The sequence below is a fragment of the Hemitrygon akajei genome, unplaced genomic scaffold (assembly GCF_048418815.1).
Source record: "Hemitrygon akajei unplaced genomic scaffold, sHemAka1.3 Scf000035, whole genome shotgun sequence".
NCBI classification, from domain to species: domain Eukaryota; kingdom Metazoa; phylum Chordata; class Chondrichthyes; order Myliobatiformes; family Dasyatidae; genus Hemitrygon; species Hemitrygon akajei.
The window spans coordinates 7,883,738-7,899,142 of record NW_027331921.1 but is presented as its reverse complement, the minus strand read 5'-3'; the positions used below and the strand labels follow the sequence as shown (position 1 = coordinate 7,899,142).

Genomic DNA, 15,405 nt, shown 5'->3' with positions numbered 1-15,405 from the left:
AATGGACTGCAACTCTAAATTTTGTCCCATATCGCTGAGCCAAATATATACCGGATCAGCCATCCCTCCCTGCGTCGCACACCATCTCCCAGGGCGGTATACCATCTGGGTTCTTGTTAAATTCTATGTACATTACATCCCGCACCTCGGACTGAGCAGACCTCCTCAATGAAATCTGTCAGAGAGATCTCCTTCGGTTCCAAAGCATCTTCACACCAGTCTCTTATCTGAGCCGTTGTTAATAGCCTTGTTCAAGCCTCTGTATGGTACATCTACTGCCAGTTCCTGGTCTGTCCTCCACAGTCAAATCCGCCCGAGAAATCTACCAGGGTCTCACGTCACCTGTCATCTCCTTCCCCCTTCTCTGGTCTATTTTCCCTATCGTCCACTCTCCCGCCCAATCTCACTGCTCCATTCCTTCTTCGTCTCTCTCTACATTTCTCTCTTCTATCTTCCAGAGTGATCTACCATCTGGATTTTGATACGGGACTTGTCAGGCATCCATTATGCCTATCAATCCGGACATATCAGTCAATCAAGTTCCCCCGGGGCCCATACCATTACACGGAGTAGTCTATCATGTTGAAAAAAAAGTTCTATTTTCTTCTCTGTTCACAATGTCAACTTCCCTGTTCTCATGAAACGCCCTGGTTCCTTACTAAAAATATGAACACTGCTCCGCCCATTACGCTGGAAACTGCCGAGCGTTGTGGAAAGAGCTGAGCCCAGCTCCGAAACCAGCTTCCCCTCCATGAACTCTTTCTACACATAGCGCTGTTTCGATAAAGCATCCAGCATCAACAAGGGTCCCCGGACATTCTGTCCACTGCACCCTCCCATCGGAGAGAAAAGGCAAAAGCATTTATCAGGTGGCTCAAGAACAGCTTCTACACTACAGTAATCAGACTATTGAACGGGCCCCAAACACGATAAGATGTACTCTTGACCTCAAATCCTTCTCTTCGTGGCTTTTGAACCTTATAGTCTGCCTACACTACAATTTCTCTGTAATTTTGATACTTTATTCTGCATTCTGTGATTGAGTAACCTTGTTCTACTCCAATGACGTGATTTGCATCTAAGTGATAGGATCTCTCCTATCATTAATGTCTATCTGAATTACTTCTAATTATCTGGATAGGCAGGGTCTGATAACCAACAGTCAGCATGGATTTGTGCGTGGAAGTTCATGTTTGACAAATCTTATTGAATTTTTTGAAGAGGGTACAAGGAAAGTTGACAATGGAGAAGCAGTGGATGTTATCTATATGTTGTCTATATGGTAGGTAATTGACAAGGTTCCACACGAAAAGTTAGTTAGGAAGGTTCAATCGTTAGGTATTAATTGTGAAGCAGTAAAATGCATTCAAAAGTGCCTGGATGGGAGATGCCAGAGAGTAGTGGTGGATAACGGTTTGTCAGGTTGGAGGCCGGTGACTAGTGGTGTGCCTCAGGGATCTGTACTGGGTCCAATGTTGTTTGTCCTATACATTAATGATCTGGATGATGGGGTCGTAAATTAGAATAGTAAGTATGTAAACGATACTAAGATAGGTGAGATAGGTGGCGTTGTGGATAATGAAGTAGGTTTTCAAAGCTTGTCGAGAGATTTGGGTCAGTTAGAAATGTTGGCTGAAAGATGGAAGATGGAGTTTAATACTGATAGGATTGAGGTACTACATTTTGCTAGGAATAATCAAAATAGGACATACACCGTAAATGGTAGGACATTGAGGAATGCAGTAGAACAGAGTGATCTAGTAATAATGGTGCATAGTTCCCTGATAATGGAATCTCATGTGGATAGGGTGGTGAAGAAAGTTTTTGGTATGCTGGCCTTTATAAATCAGATCATTGAATCAGATATACGAGTGGTATGTAATGTTAAAATTGTACAAGTCATTGGTGAAGACAAAATATGGCGTATTGTGTACAGTTCTGGTCACCGAACTATAGGAAAGATGTCAACAAAATAAAGGGAGTATAGGGGACATTTACGAGAATGTTACTTGGGTTTCAGCACCTAACACAAAGAAAGTTTGAACAAGTTTGGCCTTTATTCTTTGGAGCATAGAAGTTTGAGGGGGGACTTGATAGAGGTATTTAAAATTATGAGGGGGATAGATCTAGTTGACGTGGATAGTTTTTTTTTTCATTGACAGCAGGGGAGAATCAAACAAGAGGACATGAGTTGAGAGTTAAGGAGCAAAAGTTTAGTGGGTACATTTTTACACACAAAGTGGTAGCTGTGTGATAGATAGATAGATAGATAGATAGATAGATACTTTATTCATCCCCATGGGGAAATTCAACATTTTTTCCAATGTCCCATACACTTGTTGTAGCAGAAACTAATTACATACAATACTTAACTCAGTAATAATATGATATGCATCTAAATCACTATCTCAAAAAGCATTAATAATAACTTTAAAAAAAAAAGGTTCTTAAGTCCTGGCAGTTGAATTGTAAAGCCTAATGGCATTGGGGAGTATTGACCTCTGAGGAGCATTGCATCGATAGTAACCTGTCGCTGAAACTGCTTCTCTGTCTCTGGATGGTGCTATGTAGAGGATGTTCAGGGTTTTCCTTAATTGACCGTAGCCTACTCAGCGCCCTTCGCTCAGCTACCGATGTTAAACACTCCAGTACTTTGCCCACGACAGAACCCGCCTTCCTTACCAGCTTATTAAGACGTGAGGCGTCCCTCTTCTTAATGCTTCCTCCCCAGCACGCCACCACAAAGAAGAGGGCGCTCTCAACAACTGACCTATAGAACATCTTCAGCATCTCACTGCAGACATTGAATGACGCCAACCTTCTAAGGAACTACAGTCGACTCTGTGCCTTCCTGCACAAGGCATCTGTGTTGGCAGTCCAGTCTAGCTTCTCGTCTAACTGTACTCCCAGATACTTGTAGGTCTTAACCTGCTCCACACATTCTCCATTAATGATCACTGGCTCCATATGAGGCCTAGATCTCCTAGGCCTGGAACGAGCTTCCAGTGGAAGTGGTGGAAGCAGGTTCGATATCGCCATTTGAAGTAAAGTGGATCAGTATATGGACAGGAAAGGAATGTAGGGTTATGGGCTGAGTGTGGGTCGGTGGGTCTAGGTGAGAGTAAGTGTTCTGCACTGACTAGAAGGGCCGAGATGGCCTGTTACAGTGCTGTGATTGTTATATGGTTATATATATGAACGATCTGGATGAGAATGTAGGTGGGTGGTTTGGTATGTTTGTAGATGATAGGTTGATGGGTGTTGTGGATCGCTTAGAGGACCTGCATTCAATTCCGTAGGACATGGATCAGTTTCTGATATGTGATGGAGGAATGGCAGATGGTGATTAACCCGGAGAAACGTAAAATGTTGCACCTTGGTATGCGAAATGCTCAGAGATAGCACAAGATAAGAAGAGTTACAGAGGCTATCATTCACAAATGTGAAATGTCTAACACCAGAGGGAATGCATCGTGGACAGCATTGCCGGCCGAATGGCCTGTTCCTGCGCTGTAATGGCTGGTCTACGATGCAGGATGTTCGAAACACACAACGCCGTGTTAAATGCCCAGCTTCGCACAAGTCTTGGCCACAGATATTAGAGGTCCCGCGGGTAACACCACCAGTCACGGACGTCCAACGTCCTCTGGGTTCTGTGGACAAGCCAGTACGGAAACTTAATTCCCAATTCACTGTGAATCCCAGTCATCACAATCTTGTGAATGCATCTCCCATGAGAGAGACTTTGTCAAAGGCCCGTCTGCAGTCAACTCTTTATCTCTCCACTGAAACGCGTGATCAACCCGAGATCCCTTTCTCTGTCGACAGTTAAGGGTTCTGTCGTTAACTGTCTCCTCTCCTTTCACATTTAACGCCCCAAAGGAAAATACCTCACACTTACCTGAGCTAAACTCTGTTTGCCATTTTCCACCCAGATCTACAACTGACCCATACCCCACTGAATCTATTGGCGATCTTATGCACTGTCCACAACATCACCAATCTTTGTGTCGTCTGAGATTTTACAGCCTTCCATCTCTATTTTCATCCAGGACAGTCATACCCATCACAAACACCGGGTGGTCCGGTTGCATATGTATACAATTTCCCACCATCTTTTATCATTTCTTCCTCAAAATTTATTTTTTTTTATTATAGAGAAACAGTACAGAATCGGCTCTTCCGGCCATTCAGGCCGCGCTGCCAACAATACTCTGAGTTATTCCTTTTTAATGACAGTTAAATTTACAATAAACGATTAACCGAAAAACCGATATGTCTTTGTACTATGGGAGGAACCCAGATGACCCGGAGGAAATCCACTGGCTCATGGGGAGTATTGGAAACTCCTTGCAAGCAGCGGCGGGAACTGAACCCGTGTCGCTGGTACTGTAAAGCGCCGCGCTAACCATCACGAATCCGTGCTGCCCTTCTCCTTGTCAGCAGCCACAAAACATAGAAACACAATGGAGTCCACGAAAATCCCCACAACATGTTCACCCCCACAAGACCGTCATTTATCTCATTCGTGAAAAATGAACAAAGCGGGCAAACAATGATACAGATAGGAAAAATAATAAACCCTTGACACTCTGTCTTTCCACTCTTACGCACCCCTCTCTCTCGCTCCATTGTCTCTTCTCCCATCTCTCCCACTTTTTTTCTCTCGTCATTTCCCCTCTCTTCCCCACTTTTTCTCTGTCTCTCTCACACAACCCACTCCCCATTCACATCGAACATCGCTTCTTCTTCTCACGCGGAAATTTCCTAGGTCCTTTCCCTTCTAGTTTTCTCTCACCCATTGTCTCACATTTTCCCGCCCATCGCTCCCCTCACACCATATCCTTTCCTCTCCTTCTGTTTATCTGAATGGTCTCTCCATAGGTCCGCATAAACAGGAGCCGAACGAGAACATCGGAAATAGACTGGACCGTAAGATCTGCTTACTCTGCCTAGTGACGTCCGTCCTCTTCCTGGCAGTGGTCGGGCTGTCGATCCATGGTGAGTCGAACGGACTCCGGTTGGAGTCAGACCGTAAACTAACCGAGTGGAATGAAACATGACCGTAAAACTCTGAATCCAGACAGCCAATTCCCCGTGCATCCCATGTATTCCCATATTTTTTAATAAGGTTCCCCTGAGGGCTCACTCAAACACCCACAGTTCCAACTTAATCAATCACATTCAGGAGACGTGGCTAAGTTTCTGGAATCAGAGAGGCTGTCAGTCCGGGGAAGTCAAGGAATTTGGACTCTCAGCGATGAGGCTCATTGTAACTGGGATTGAGAGAGGGAGGGGTGATCGTGGTGGAAGGAGAGACCGCGGCTGGTGGGTGGAAGGGAGACCCAGTGGGGGACACGGCTGAATTCACCCACACACTGAAAGTGAACATGGGAAATATATCGAACCGTAGGATCTGCCAACTCTGCCTAGCTACTTCCGCCATTATCGTGATTGCTGACGAGCCTTCGACCCAAGTTGAGCCGAACGGGCTCCAAATGTAAATAAATTGTGATTGTAAAGCACCACAGTGACACCGACACCCCTTGACAATGACAGTAAGACACCACTCACTGTGACACCGACACGCTCCTCAACCTGACACGTTCAGCTCCGCACCGTGACAAAGACTCACACGTCACTGTAACACCCCTTACCGAGACAGTTTCGCCCCTCAACTTAACACAGATGCACCGCTAACTGATGCAATTACCCAGACCTCACCCTGACACAAGCAAACCCCTTACCGTAATAGGGGATCCGAAATTCACAGCGAAACCTCCGTGACATTGACGCGCACCTCAGCGTGATACTGTCACACCAGTCGTAGCCATAACATGCCTTTCACTGTGAAACAGACACACCTCTCCCTGAGAGACCAGCTCACCCCACACCATGACACAGATTCTCTACCCACCGTGACACCACCAAGCCCCTCACTCTGATTTTTCCCTCTCCGTGACGTCAAGAAACCCTTCATTATGACTCGGCTCAACCCTCGACAGTGCACCTAAACACCTATCACAGTGACACCGACATTTTCCACAGAGCAACTCGGAAATGCCCCGCACGATACTGACGCAGAATCCCACTGTAAAATCAACAAAATCTTCACCGGGACTTTGATATACCCCTCAGCGTGACACAGACACGCCCCTCAATATGGTGCCTACTCCTCTCACTGTGCCACCAGCACATCCTTCACTGTGACACCCTTCACCGTGACACTGACACAACACTCTCTGTGACCTGTTCGGTAGCGTGACGCTGACTCACGTGTTACTGTAAACGCTAAACATCCTTCACCATCTCTCTCAGTATCACAGATTCTTCAGTCTCAGATCACCCAGAGAACCTGTCTCAAGAATCTCTCTGCGCTCAACTCTAATCTTTCCGATCTTAAACGAATGCACAGTGATCTCCGTCACCAGTTCACTGAGATGGAAACGAAGTACAGATCTGTCAACGAAACCAAGGCTCAAATCTGTGAATTGTTGACCAGCAGAAGAGGTGAGGCATCACTCCCCTCTTTCACCCGCTCCTCATCACAGGACAGGCATGGAGAGAGGAATCGTCATTCTGTGCTTGACATCGGGAGTGTGTGAAGAGAAGGTATGGAGAGTGATTCCCTCTGTATTTGAGCTGGTCAGTTTGTGACGCGTCTCCCTGGAAGAAGTTGTATTCTGTCACTGAACTCAGGAGAGTGTGGCGGGATGTTGTGGAGGTGGATTCACTCTGGGTCTGACTTCGGGATTGTGGGACGTAGCATTAAAATTTCCTTCTATGTCTGTCTCCGGGAATGTCGGATGGGACGGTATGGATCCAGCTTCACTCTGTGCCTGACCGAGAGATTGTATGTTGGGACAGTGCCCAGAGCGAATCACCTCATGTCTGACCTCTGAAGTGTGTTATAGCACCGTGGAGAGAGAGCTGCACTGTGAATCCGGGAGTGTGTGACGGGACGGTGCAGCGGGGACTTCGCTTTGTGTCTGAATACGGGAGTGAGTTATGGGATGTTGCCGAAGGAGCTTCACTTAGTGTCTGATCCCGGGAGTTTGTGATGAGACGGTGTGGAAGGAGTTTGTATTAAAAAATGGCGTAAAGGAAGAAAGCAGAGGGTAGTTGTGGAAGGAAAGTATTCTGCCTGGAGGTCGGTGACTAGTTGAGTGCCGCAGGGATCTGTCCTGCGACCCCTGCTGTTTGTGATTTTTATAAATGACCTGGATGTGGAGGTGGAAAGATGGGTGAGTAAGTTTGTGGATGACACGAAGATCGGAGGAGCTGTGGATGGAGCTGTATGTTGTCGAAGGTTACAAGAGGATATAGACAGGCTGCAGAGTTGGGCATAAAAATGGCAGATGCAGTTCAATCCGAACAAGTGTGAGTTGATGTATTTTGGAAGGACAAACCAGAAGACTGAGTACAGGATTAATGGTCAGTTACATAAGAGTGTGGATGAACAAAGTTCACCTTGGGGTTCAAATCCATACATCCCTCAAGGACCCTGCGCAGGTTGATAGGGTAATTAAGAAGGCCTATGGCATGCCAGGCTTCATTAACAGAGATATTCAGTTCAAGAGTAGAGAGTTCATGTTACAGCTCTGCAAATCTCCGGTGAGACTGCGCTTAGAGTATTGTGTTCAATTCTGGTCACCTCATCATAGGAAGGATGTGGAAGCTATGGACAGGGTGCAGAGGAGATTTACCAGGATGTTGCCTGATTGGTGAACAAGTCATACGAAGCAAGGTTAGCAGAGCTGGGACTTTTCTCTTTGGAGCGTCGAAGAATGAGAGGGGACTTGATAGAGGTCCACGAGATTATAAGAGGCATAGATAGGGTGGTTAATCAGTACCTGTTTCTCAGGGCACCAATAGAAAAAAACACCAGAGGGCATAGGTACAAAATTTAGGGAGGGAAGTTTAGGGGAGACATCAGGGGTAAGTTTTTTTTACACAGAGGGTTGTGATTGCCTGCAATGATTGCCAGGGATGGTGGCGGAAGCTAAAACATTAGGGGTATTTAAGAGCCTCTTGGACAGGCACATGGATGAAAGAAAAATGGAGGGTTTGGGGTAGTGTTGGTTTAGTGCATTTTTTAAGTATTATATGGGTCAGCACAACATGGAGGGCTAAGGGACTGTACTGTGCTGTAGTGTTCTATGGTTTTATGGTTCTATGGAGTAACACCGAGAAACTGACCGCGGAGGGGTGTGACTGGACGGCGTTCAGGAAATTTCACTACACGTCTGAACGCTGGAATGTGTGATGAGGCCATGGTGAAAGAGATTCACTCTGTGTCTGATCCAGGCAGTGCGTGACGAGACTTTGTAGAGGGAGAAAACTATATGTCTCTCTCCGGGAGTGTGTGATCGGACGGTGTGCAGGGACCTTAAAGCTGTGTCTCACCCCGTGTGTGCTTGATGGGACTCTGTGTTCGACCCAGTTGCGTGTGATGAGAAGCTACTGCAGGACGTGGAGAGGGCGAGTGCCTTTGACGGCGGGTGGGGTACGTTATGTGTTTGTCTGACACCGGTAACGGTGACGCGTGCCTGGATGGTGTTCCGCTCTGTGTCAGATATCTCTGTGATAGGACTGTGGAGGGAACTTCTCTCGTTTATTGACCCCTGTGATGTCACCGGTAGACATCATGCTATGGTTGACCACGGGAGTGTGCGGCGGGATGAAGCAGAGAGTGTTTCATTTCCTATCTAACCACGGGAGGTTGTATTCGGGTAGTGTGGAGGGAGGTCTACTTTGTATTTGTCCGCAGTGCCGTGTGATGGGAGAGTGCGCAGGGAGCTTCACTCTATGTTTGACCCAGGGAGTGTGTGATAGTGTGGATTAGGGTTAGGATCGTGTGTGATGGGACAATCTGGAAGGAGCATCACTCTGTGTCTGACACCGGGACAGTATGATGTGACCGTGAGACAAGAGCTTCATTCTTCTCCTGTCTCCGAGAGTGTGTGACGGGACATGGTGTACGGAACACAGATTTGTGTCTGACCCGTCAGGAAGTGTGTGTTTGAATGGCCTGCAGGGACTTTCACTCTATAACTGATGGGACGGTGTCGAGTTAGTTTTATTGCATGTCTGATCTTGGGAGTGTGTGATGGGACCGTGTGGCGGGAGATTCACTTTATGTCTGGCCGGAGGAGTGAGTGATGGGACGGTATGAAAGCAGCGACACCTGCTGTCTGAATCCGGGATGGGAGTTGTGGACGGAGGTTGAATTTTTCTGATCCCATTCGGTGCAATGGGAGTTATGGAGGGAGATTCACTGTTTTTTATTGCTGACTTGCAGAGCAAACGTGTCCTCAGAACTGGATCGGAAACGTAAATCGGTGTTATTTCATATCCTCCTTGGAGAAACCTTATGATGGAGCGAGGGAACTTTGTTCAAAATTTGATGGAAGGCTCCTCGAAATAAATTCAAAACAGGAAGAGGTAAATGATTCCCGGAGTCTAACATAGATAGATAGATAGATAGATAGATAGATAGATAGATAGATAGATAGATAGATAGATAGATAGATAGATAGATAGATAGATAGATAGATAGATAGATACTTTATTCATCCCCATGGGGAAATTCAACATTTTTTCCAATGTCCCATGCACTTGCTGTAGCAAAACTAATTACATACAATACTTAACACAGTAAAAATATGATATGCATCAAAATCACTATCTCAAAAAGCATTAATAATGGCTTTTAAAAAGTTCTTAAGTCCTGGCGGTTGAATTGTAAAGCCTAATGGCATTGGGGAGTATTGACCTCTTCATCCTGTCTGAGGAGCATTGCATCGATAGTAACCTGCCGCTGAAACTGCTTCTCTGTCTCTGGATGGTGCTATGTAGAGGATGTTCAGAGTTTTCCATAATTGACCGTAGCCTACTCAGCGCCCTTCGCTCAGCTACCGATGTTAAACTCTCCAGTACTTTGCCCACGACAGAGCCCGCCTTCCTTACCAGCTTATTAAGACGTGAGGCGTCCCTCTTCTTAATGCTTCCTCCCCAACACGCCACCACAAAGAAGAGGGCGCTCTCCACAACTGACCTATAGAACATCTTCAGCATCTCACTACAGACATTGAATGACGCCAGCCTTCTAAGGAAGTACAGTCGACTCTGTGCCTTCCTGCACAAGGCATCTGTGTTGGCAGTCCAGTCTAGCTTCTCGTCTAACTGTACTCCCAGATACTTGTAGGTCTTAACCTGCTCCTGATTAACATAGATTGAATCATTCCACACCGTCCCACCACACACTCCCGGGGTCAAGCACAGAGTGAATCTCCCTCCACACCGTCCCATCACACACTCCCGGGATCAGACACAGAGTGAATCTCCCTCCACACCGTCCCATCACACACTCCCGGGGTCAGACACAGAGTGAATCTCCCTCCACACCGTCCCATCACACACTCCCGGGATCAGACACAGAGTGAATCTCCCTCCACACCGTCCCATCACACACTCCCGGGGTCAGTCACAGAGTGAATCTCCCTCCACAACGTCCCATCACACACTCCCGGGGTCAGACACAGAGTGAATCTCCCTCCACACCGTCCCATCACACACTCCCGGGATCAGACACAGAGTGAAACTACCACTGGAAGCAGAATTAGATTCAGGTTTTTTATCACCGGCATGTGATGTGAAATTTGTTAACTTAGCAGCAGCAATTCAATGCAATCCATAATCTAGCAGAGATAGAAAAATATAGTAAATAAAGTAAAACATAATGAAAATAAACAAGTAAATCAAACACATATATTGAAAAGATTAAATTAAATGTAAATAAATACAGAAATGTTCAGCATTATAAGAAGTGAGGTAGTGTCCAAAGCTCTAACCCATTCAGGAATAGGATAGCAGAGGAGAAGAAGCTGTTCCTGAATCACTGAGTGTGTGTCTTCAGGCTCCTGTACCTCCTCCCTGATGGTTACAGAGAGAAAAGGGCATGCAGTGGGTGCTGCAGGTCTTTAATAATGGACGCTGCCTTTCTGAGACTCCGCCTCCTGAAGATGTCCTGGGTACTTTGTAGGCAAGCGCCCACGATGGAGCTGACTAGATTTACAACCTTTCGCAGCTTCTTTCGGTCCTGTGCAGTAGCCCCTCCATACCAGACAGTGATGCAGCCTGTCAGAATGCTCTCCACGCTGCAAATGTAGAAGTTTTTTTTTAGTGTGACCGAATGAAGTCCCTCCACGCCGTCCCGTCACACACTCCCGGGGACAGAAAGAGAGTGACACTCCATCTACACCGTCCGATCACACATTCCTGGCAGCAGACACTGTGTGGATCCATCTCTGTCCCATCTCTTCACATTTTCCCGTGGTCAGGTATGGAGGGAGGCTAAATGGAACCCTGACGTTGGACCAGCATGCTTTTGTCTGAGGCTCGGCGGGGTGGTGGGGGGGGGGGGTGTCGATACTGCCTCCGGCCCGGTCAAACTGAATAATCTCCATTGTGTGGGTGTGGCCCGGTTACAAATCAATCCCAAGAAATAACCAGCAGAACACCATTTGCAATTAAACGATTGAGCTTTATGATTCCTCATTTGACTATGGGTCTAATGCTCTCCTTGGAGCTCACTGTTTTCCCGTCCGTCCGTTCTCCATCGATTTACCCCGGGTGTGGTCGACTCCCAACACCATTCCAAGACCGCTCAGGCCTGCAGTCTACGATTACCCCGTTCTGGCATCTTCTCTCTCCATCTTCTGCCGAACAAAAGCCCGCGAATCCCTCGCTCTCGGGCTCACAGGAAAGAAAACCCCTCCCATCATGGGACGCCACGCATTCCAAAGCCCCCGTTATCTCTCGTCATAACACAAACACACTGTTGCTACAGAGAAACTATTACATTAGCAGTGAAACATTTCCCAGGGCTTTGCATGCACATTAATCGGAAGGATTTACTTTCACAGAATTTTATTTCCATCTCTATCGGCTACGGACCCGGAATTTACTGGATTGGAAAATGCAGAGACGGGTGAGGTTTGGACGGTTGCAGGTCGGTGGTGTGGGACTGACATGAGGCCGTGGGGAGAGAGCCGGGAGTGGGATTAGTTTTCAGATTTACAGATTTACGCTGTGAGTCAGGTTGGAGACTGACACGAGGCCGTGGGGAGAGAGTGGGTCAGTGGGATAAGATCGGAGGCTGACGCAAGGCAGTGGGGAGAGAGTAGAACAGTGTGATTAGTTTGAATACTGACACAGATTTGTGGGGAGAGAGTGGGTCAGTAGGATTAGTTTGAGTATTGACACAGATTTGTGGGGAGACAGTGGGTCATTGGGATTAGTTTGGAGACGGGGCTGTCAGGAGAGTGGAACAGTGGGATTAGTTTGTTGCCTGATGTAGGGTTGTCGAGAGAGGGTGGGGAAATGGGATTAATTTGGGAACTGACTCGAGATTGTGGGGGAGAGCGGTGTACTGGGACTCGTACGGCCAAGAAACCGGAGCTGTGGGGAGAGCGTGGTATCATGGGATTAGTTCAGAGTCTGACAAGCGGCTGTGGGGAGAGCGTAGATTAGTGGGATTAGTTTGCCTACGGTCTCCGGTTATCTGCTGGAGCTGTTTTGTCTCTGTTGAAATTGTCTGACCCTTTTTGATAGGAATGTGGCCTCTGATCTTCTGTACAAGATTTTCTATGGATCGCCCACCTGCAGTAAATGTGACTCGTCCCGTGACAATTTCCATTGCAAAAGGAAACACAGATTCATCTGTGAGAAGTCGGCACATTTATACCCGGATATTCCTAAAGAGATCCAAGGCATCTGTCAACAGCCTCTCGGGACGACTTCAATCAAGTGACTACACCCCGCTACTCCTCATTCAATCTGCCCACTCTCATTCTGCCATCCTTTCATCCCCACCCACCCTCTCTTCCCCTCATTCCTACTCCAGTCTCCTCCTCTACTCGCATCCACATTCTTCTCACTACTCTCTCTACCCTTCGAGAGTACTCCTCTCCCCTACAGCCCCCGCTCTACCCCGCTCCCCCCATTTATTCCCACTTTCTACTCCTCGTCTCGCTCTGCTATTCTTCTCACCAACTTATTCCGTTTCTCCACCCTCCTCTCCCCCTCAGGTCCCATTATCTGACCCTCCTCACTCCGTTCTCTCCACACACTCTCACCTCAATTCTGTGCACTCTAAATTCCCCAACACAGGGGAAAAAGACTGTGCACATTTACCCTATCTGTGCCTCTCCTGGCTTCATACCCACGCTCCAAGTAACAGTGACACATCCTTCTTGCCGGCTGTCCATAATCCAGACACTCGACACCCAGCAACATCCGCGGAAATCTCCGTCAGCGCTCTTTCCCACAGGAGGGCGACGAGAACCGAACACCGCCCTGCAAGTGCGACCTCACCGGCGCCTTGTACAATTACAACGTGACCTCAGCACGCTGCAAAGATGTAAATTTAACGTAAATTGGAAAAAAAAAATAAATACTGCAAAAAAGTTGAATACCGAGGGAGTGTTTAAGTGTTCAGCGACCTTTCGCAATCCGATGGCGGAGGGGAAGCAACTGCTTGTACATTGTTGAGTTTACAGGCGCCTGTAACCCCCTCCCCGATGGTACCGATGGGAACTGGACATTTCCCAGCTGGAGGGGTTCCTCGCTGATGGATGTGGTCTTCCCCGAGGCATTCCTTCTAGAACATGTCCTCGATGGAGGGGAGGGTTGTGCCCGTGATGGGGTTGGCTGAGCCTTGAACCCGCTGCAGCCTCGGGCGACCCTCTGCGTTGCAGCCTCCACACCAGGCGGCGATGCGACAAGTCAGAACGCTCTCCACAGTACATCCGGAGAAAATCGCGAGTCTTCAATGACAGACCACTCTCCCTCAAACCCCTAACCTTGCAATCCCCTCTGTACCGAGAGAGGTATGGATGGTAGAGAAGGCAAGGGCCGAGTAGAGTCTAGAATACACTCCGGCTCAGACTCGAAATAATCAAGACCACAGTGATGAAATCCAAATATTAAGTCACAAACAGCAGTACAGGAAATCGATCCCGTACGGTTGAACACTGAGTGCTCGGCGCGAGGCCTTGACCGACAGACATTCCATGAAGGAACATTGGCAGACAATGATTGGCAGTCTGAGTCTTAAAGGGAAAGTGACAGCGAACTACTCTCCGAGGAATGGGAGTGCTGAAACCTCGATATCCGAGGCTGTTCTGTCAGGAACATGACACGTTCTTTGTGTCACATGAATATGTTTTTCCCAGTGAGGACCCTCACAGACCCAGTATCACAGGATGCCCTACAAGAGAGTCACCCTCTCTCCCCAAAACTTTGTGTCAGACTCCAAACTAATTCCACTCCATCGCGCACTCCCTACCCCCCTGCGTCAGTCACCAAAATAATCCCAGGGTAGTGATCCCTCCCGTCAGCCCTCTGCCAGTCCTCAAAATATTCCCCTGCCCTGTCCTTCCCCGACAGACACCAATCGGTTCCCAAAGTATTCCCATTGTACCATCCTCTCCAAACAAGCTCGTACAGTCGTCAAACAAATCCCAGTCCCCCTCCCTCTTCCCAACAAACTTCATTCAGTCCGCAAACTTATCGCATCTTTACTCCTCAGGTGTATTTCATTTCCCAACTCCCACACCACACCCGTTCTCGCATTTTCGAATCTAGTAAGCAAGGACTCCGTGGACAAGAGAGCGGAAAACAAAACTCTGTTTTTTTTTTGATTAATGCCGAGAAACGAAGACGATTCCCGGAGCTTTTCTCGGTTTATTACAACAGGGGTGTACGACGGGTCGGTGCGGTGGGTGCTTCACTCTGTGCCGGACACCGGGCTGTTTGATGCGACGGTGCAGAGGGAGCAACATCTGTCTCTGACCACGGGAATGTGTGATGTAAACGTTCGGACGGAGAATCACACTGTGTCGAACCCGGGCGTGTGTAATCGGACGCTGTGGTGCGAGTTTTACTCCGTGCGTGTGTAATTGGACGGAAAACAGGAAATATCACTGCGTGTGTGACCCATGGGTGTGCCTGACGTGACCGTGTGGAGGTAGCTTCAATCTGTGTACGACACGCGAACGCGTGGAGGGAGGTTTACTCTGTGTCTACATCCGGGATTGTGTGCAGGCAACATCACTCTGAGTCTGACACTGCGAGTGTGTGAATCTCACTCTCTGTCTGACCAGGTGTGTGTGTGTGTGTGTGTGTGTGTGTGTGTGTGTGTGTGTGTGTGTGTGTGTGTGTGTGTGTGTGTGTGTGTGAGAGAGAGAGAGAGAGAGAGAGAGAGAGAGAGAGAGAGAGAGAGAGAGAGAGAGAGAGACAGATAGACAGACAGACAGACAGACAGACAGACAGACAGAGAGAAAGAGAGGAGACAGAGACAGACAGATTCACGCTGACCCCGGGAGTGTGTGATGGGATGGT

At 47.8% G+C, this 15,405-nt stretch overlaps 1 protein-coding gene across 1 annotated transcript in view; it reads left to right on the top strand.

Moving 5' to 3' along the window:
- LOC140720051 (uncharacterized) overlaps window positions 1-14,963 on the top strand; it is a 35,486-nt gene extending 20,523 nt beyond the window's left edge. The window contains exons 5-11 of the mRNA XM_073034951.1: window positions 4,885-5,001; window positions 6,319-6,510; window positions 9,302-9,444; window positions 11,928-11,992; window positions 12,616-12,810; window positions 13,279-13,434; window positions 14,717-14,963. Coding sequence (XP_072891052.1) covers window positions 4,885-5,001; window positions 6,319-6,510; window positions 9,302-9,444; window positions 11,928-11,992; window positions 12,616-12,810; window positions 13,279-13,434; window positions 14,717-14,963 — 1,115 coding nt within the window. The remainder of the gene's footprint in view (window positions 1-4,884; window positions 5,002-6,318; window positions 6,511-9,301; window positions 9,445-11,927; window positions 11,993-12,615; window positions 12,811-13,278; window positions 13,435-14,716) is intronic.
- The last annotated feature ends 442 nt before the right edge of the window (window positions 14,964-15,405 follow it).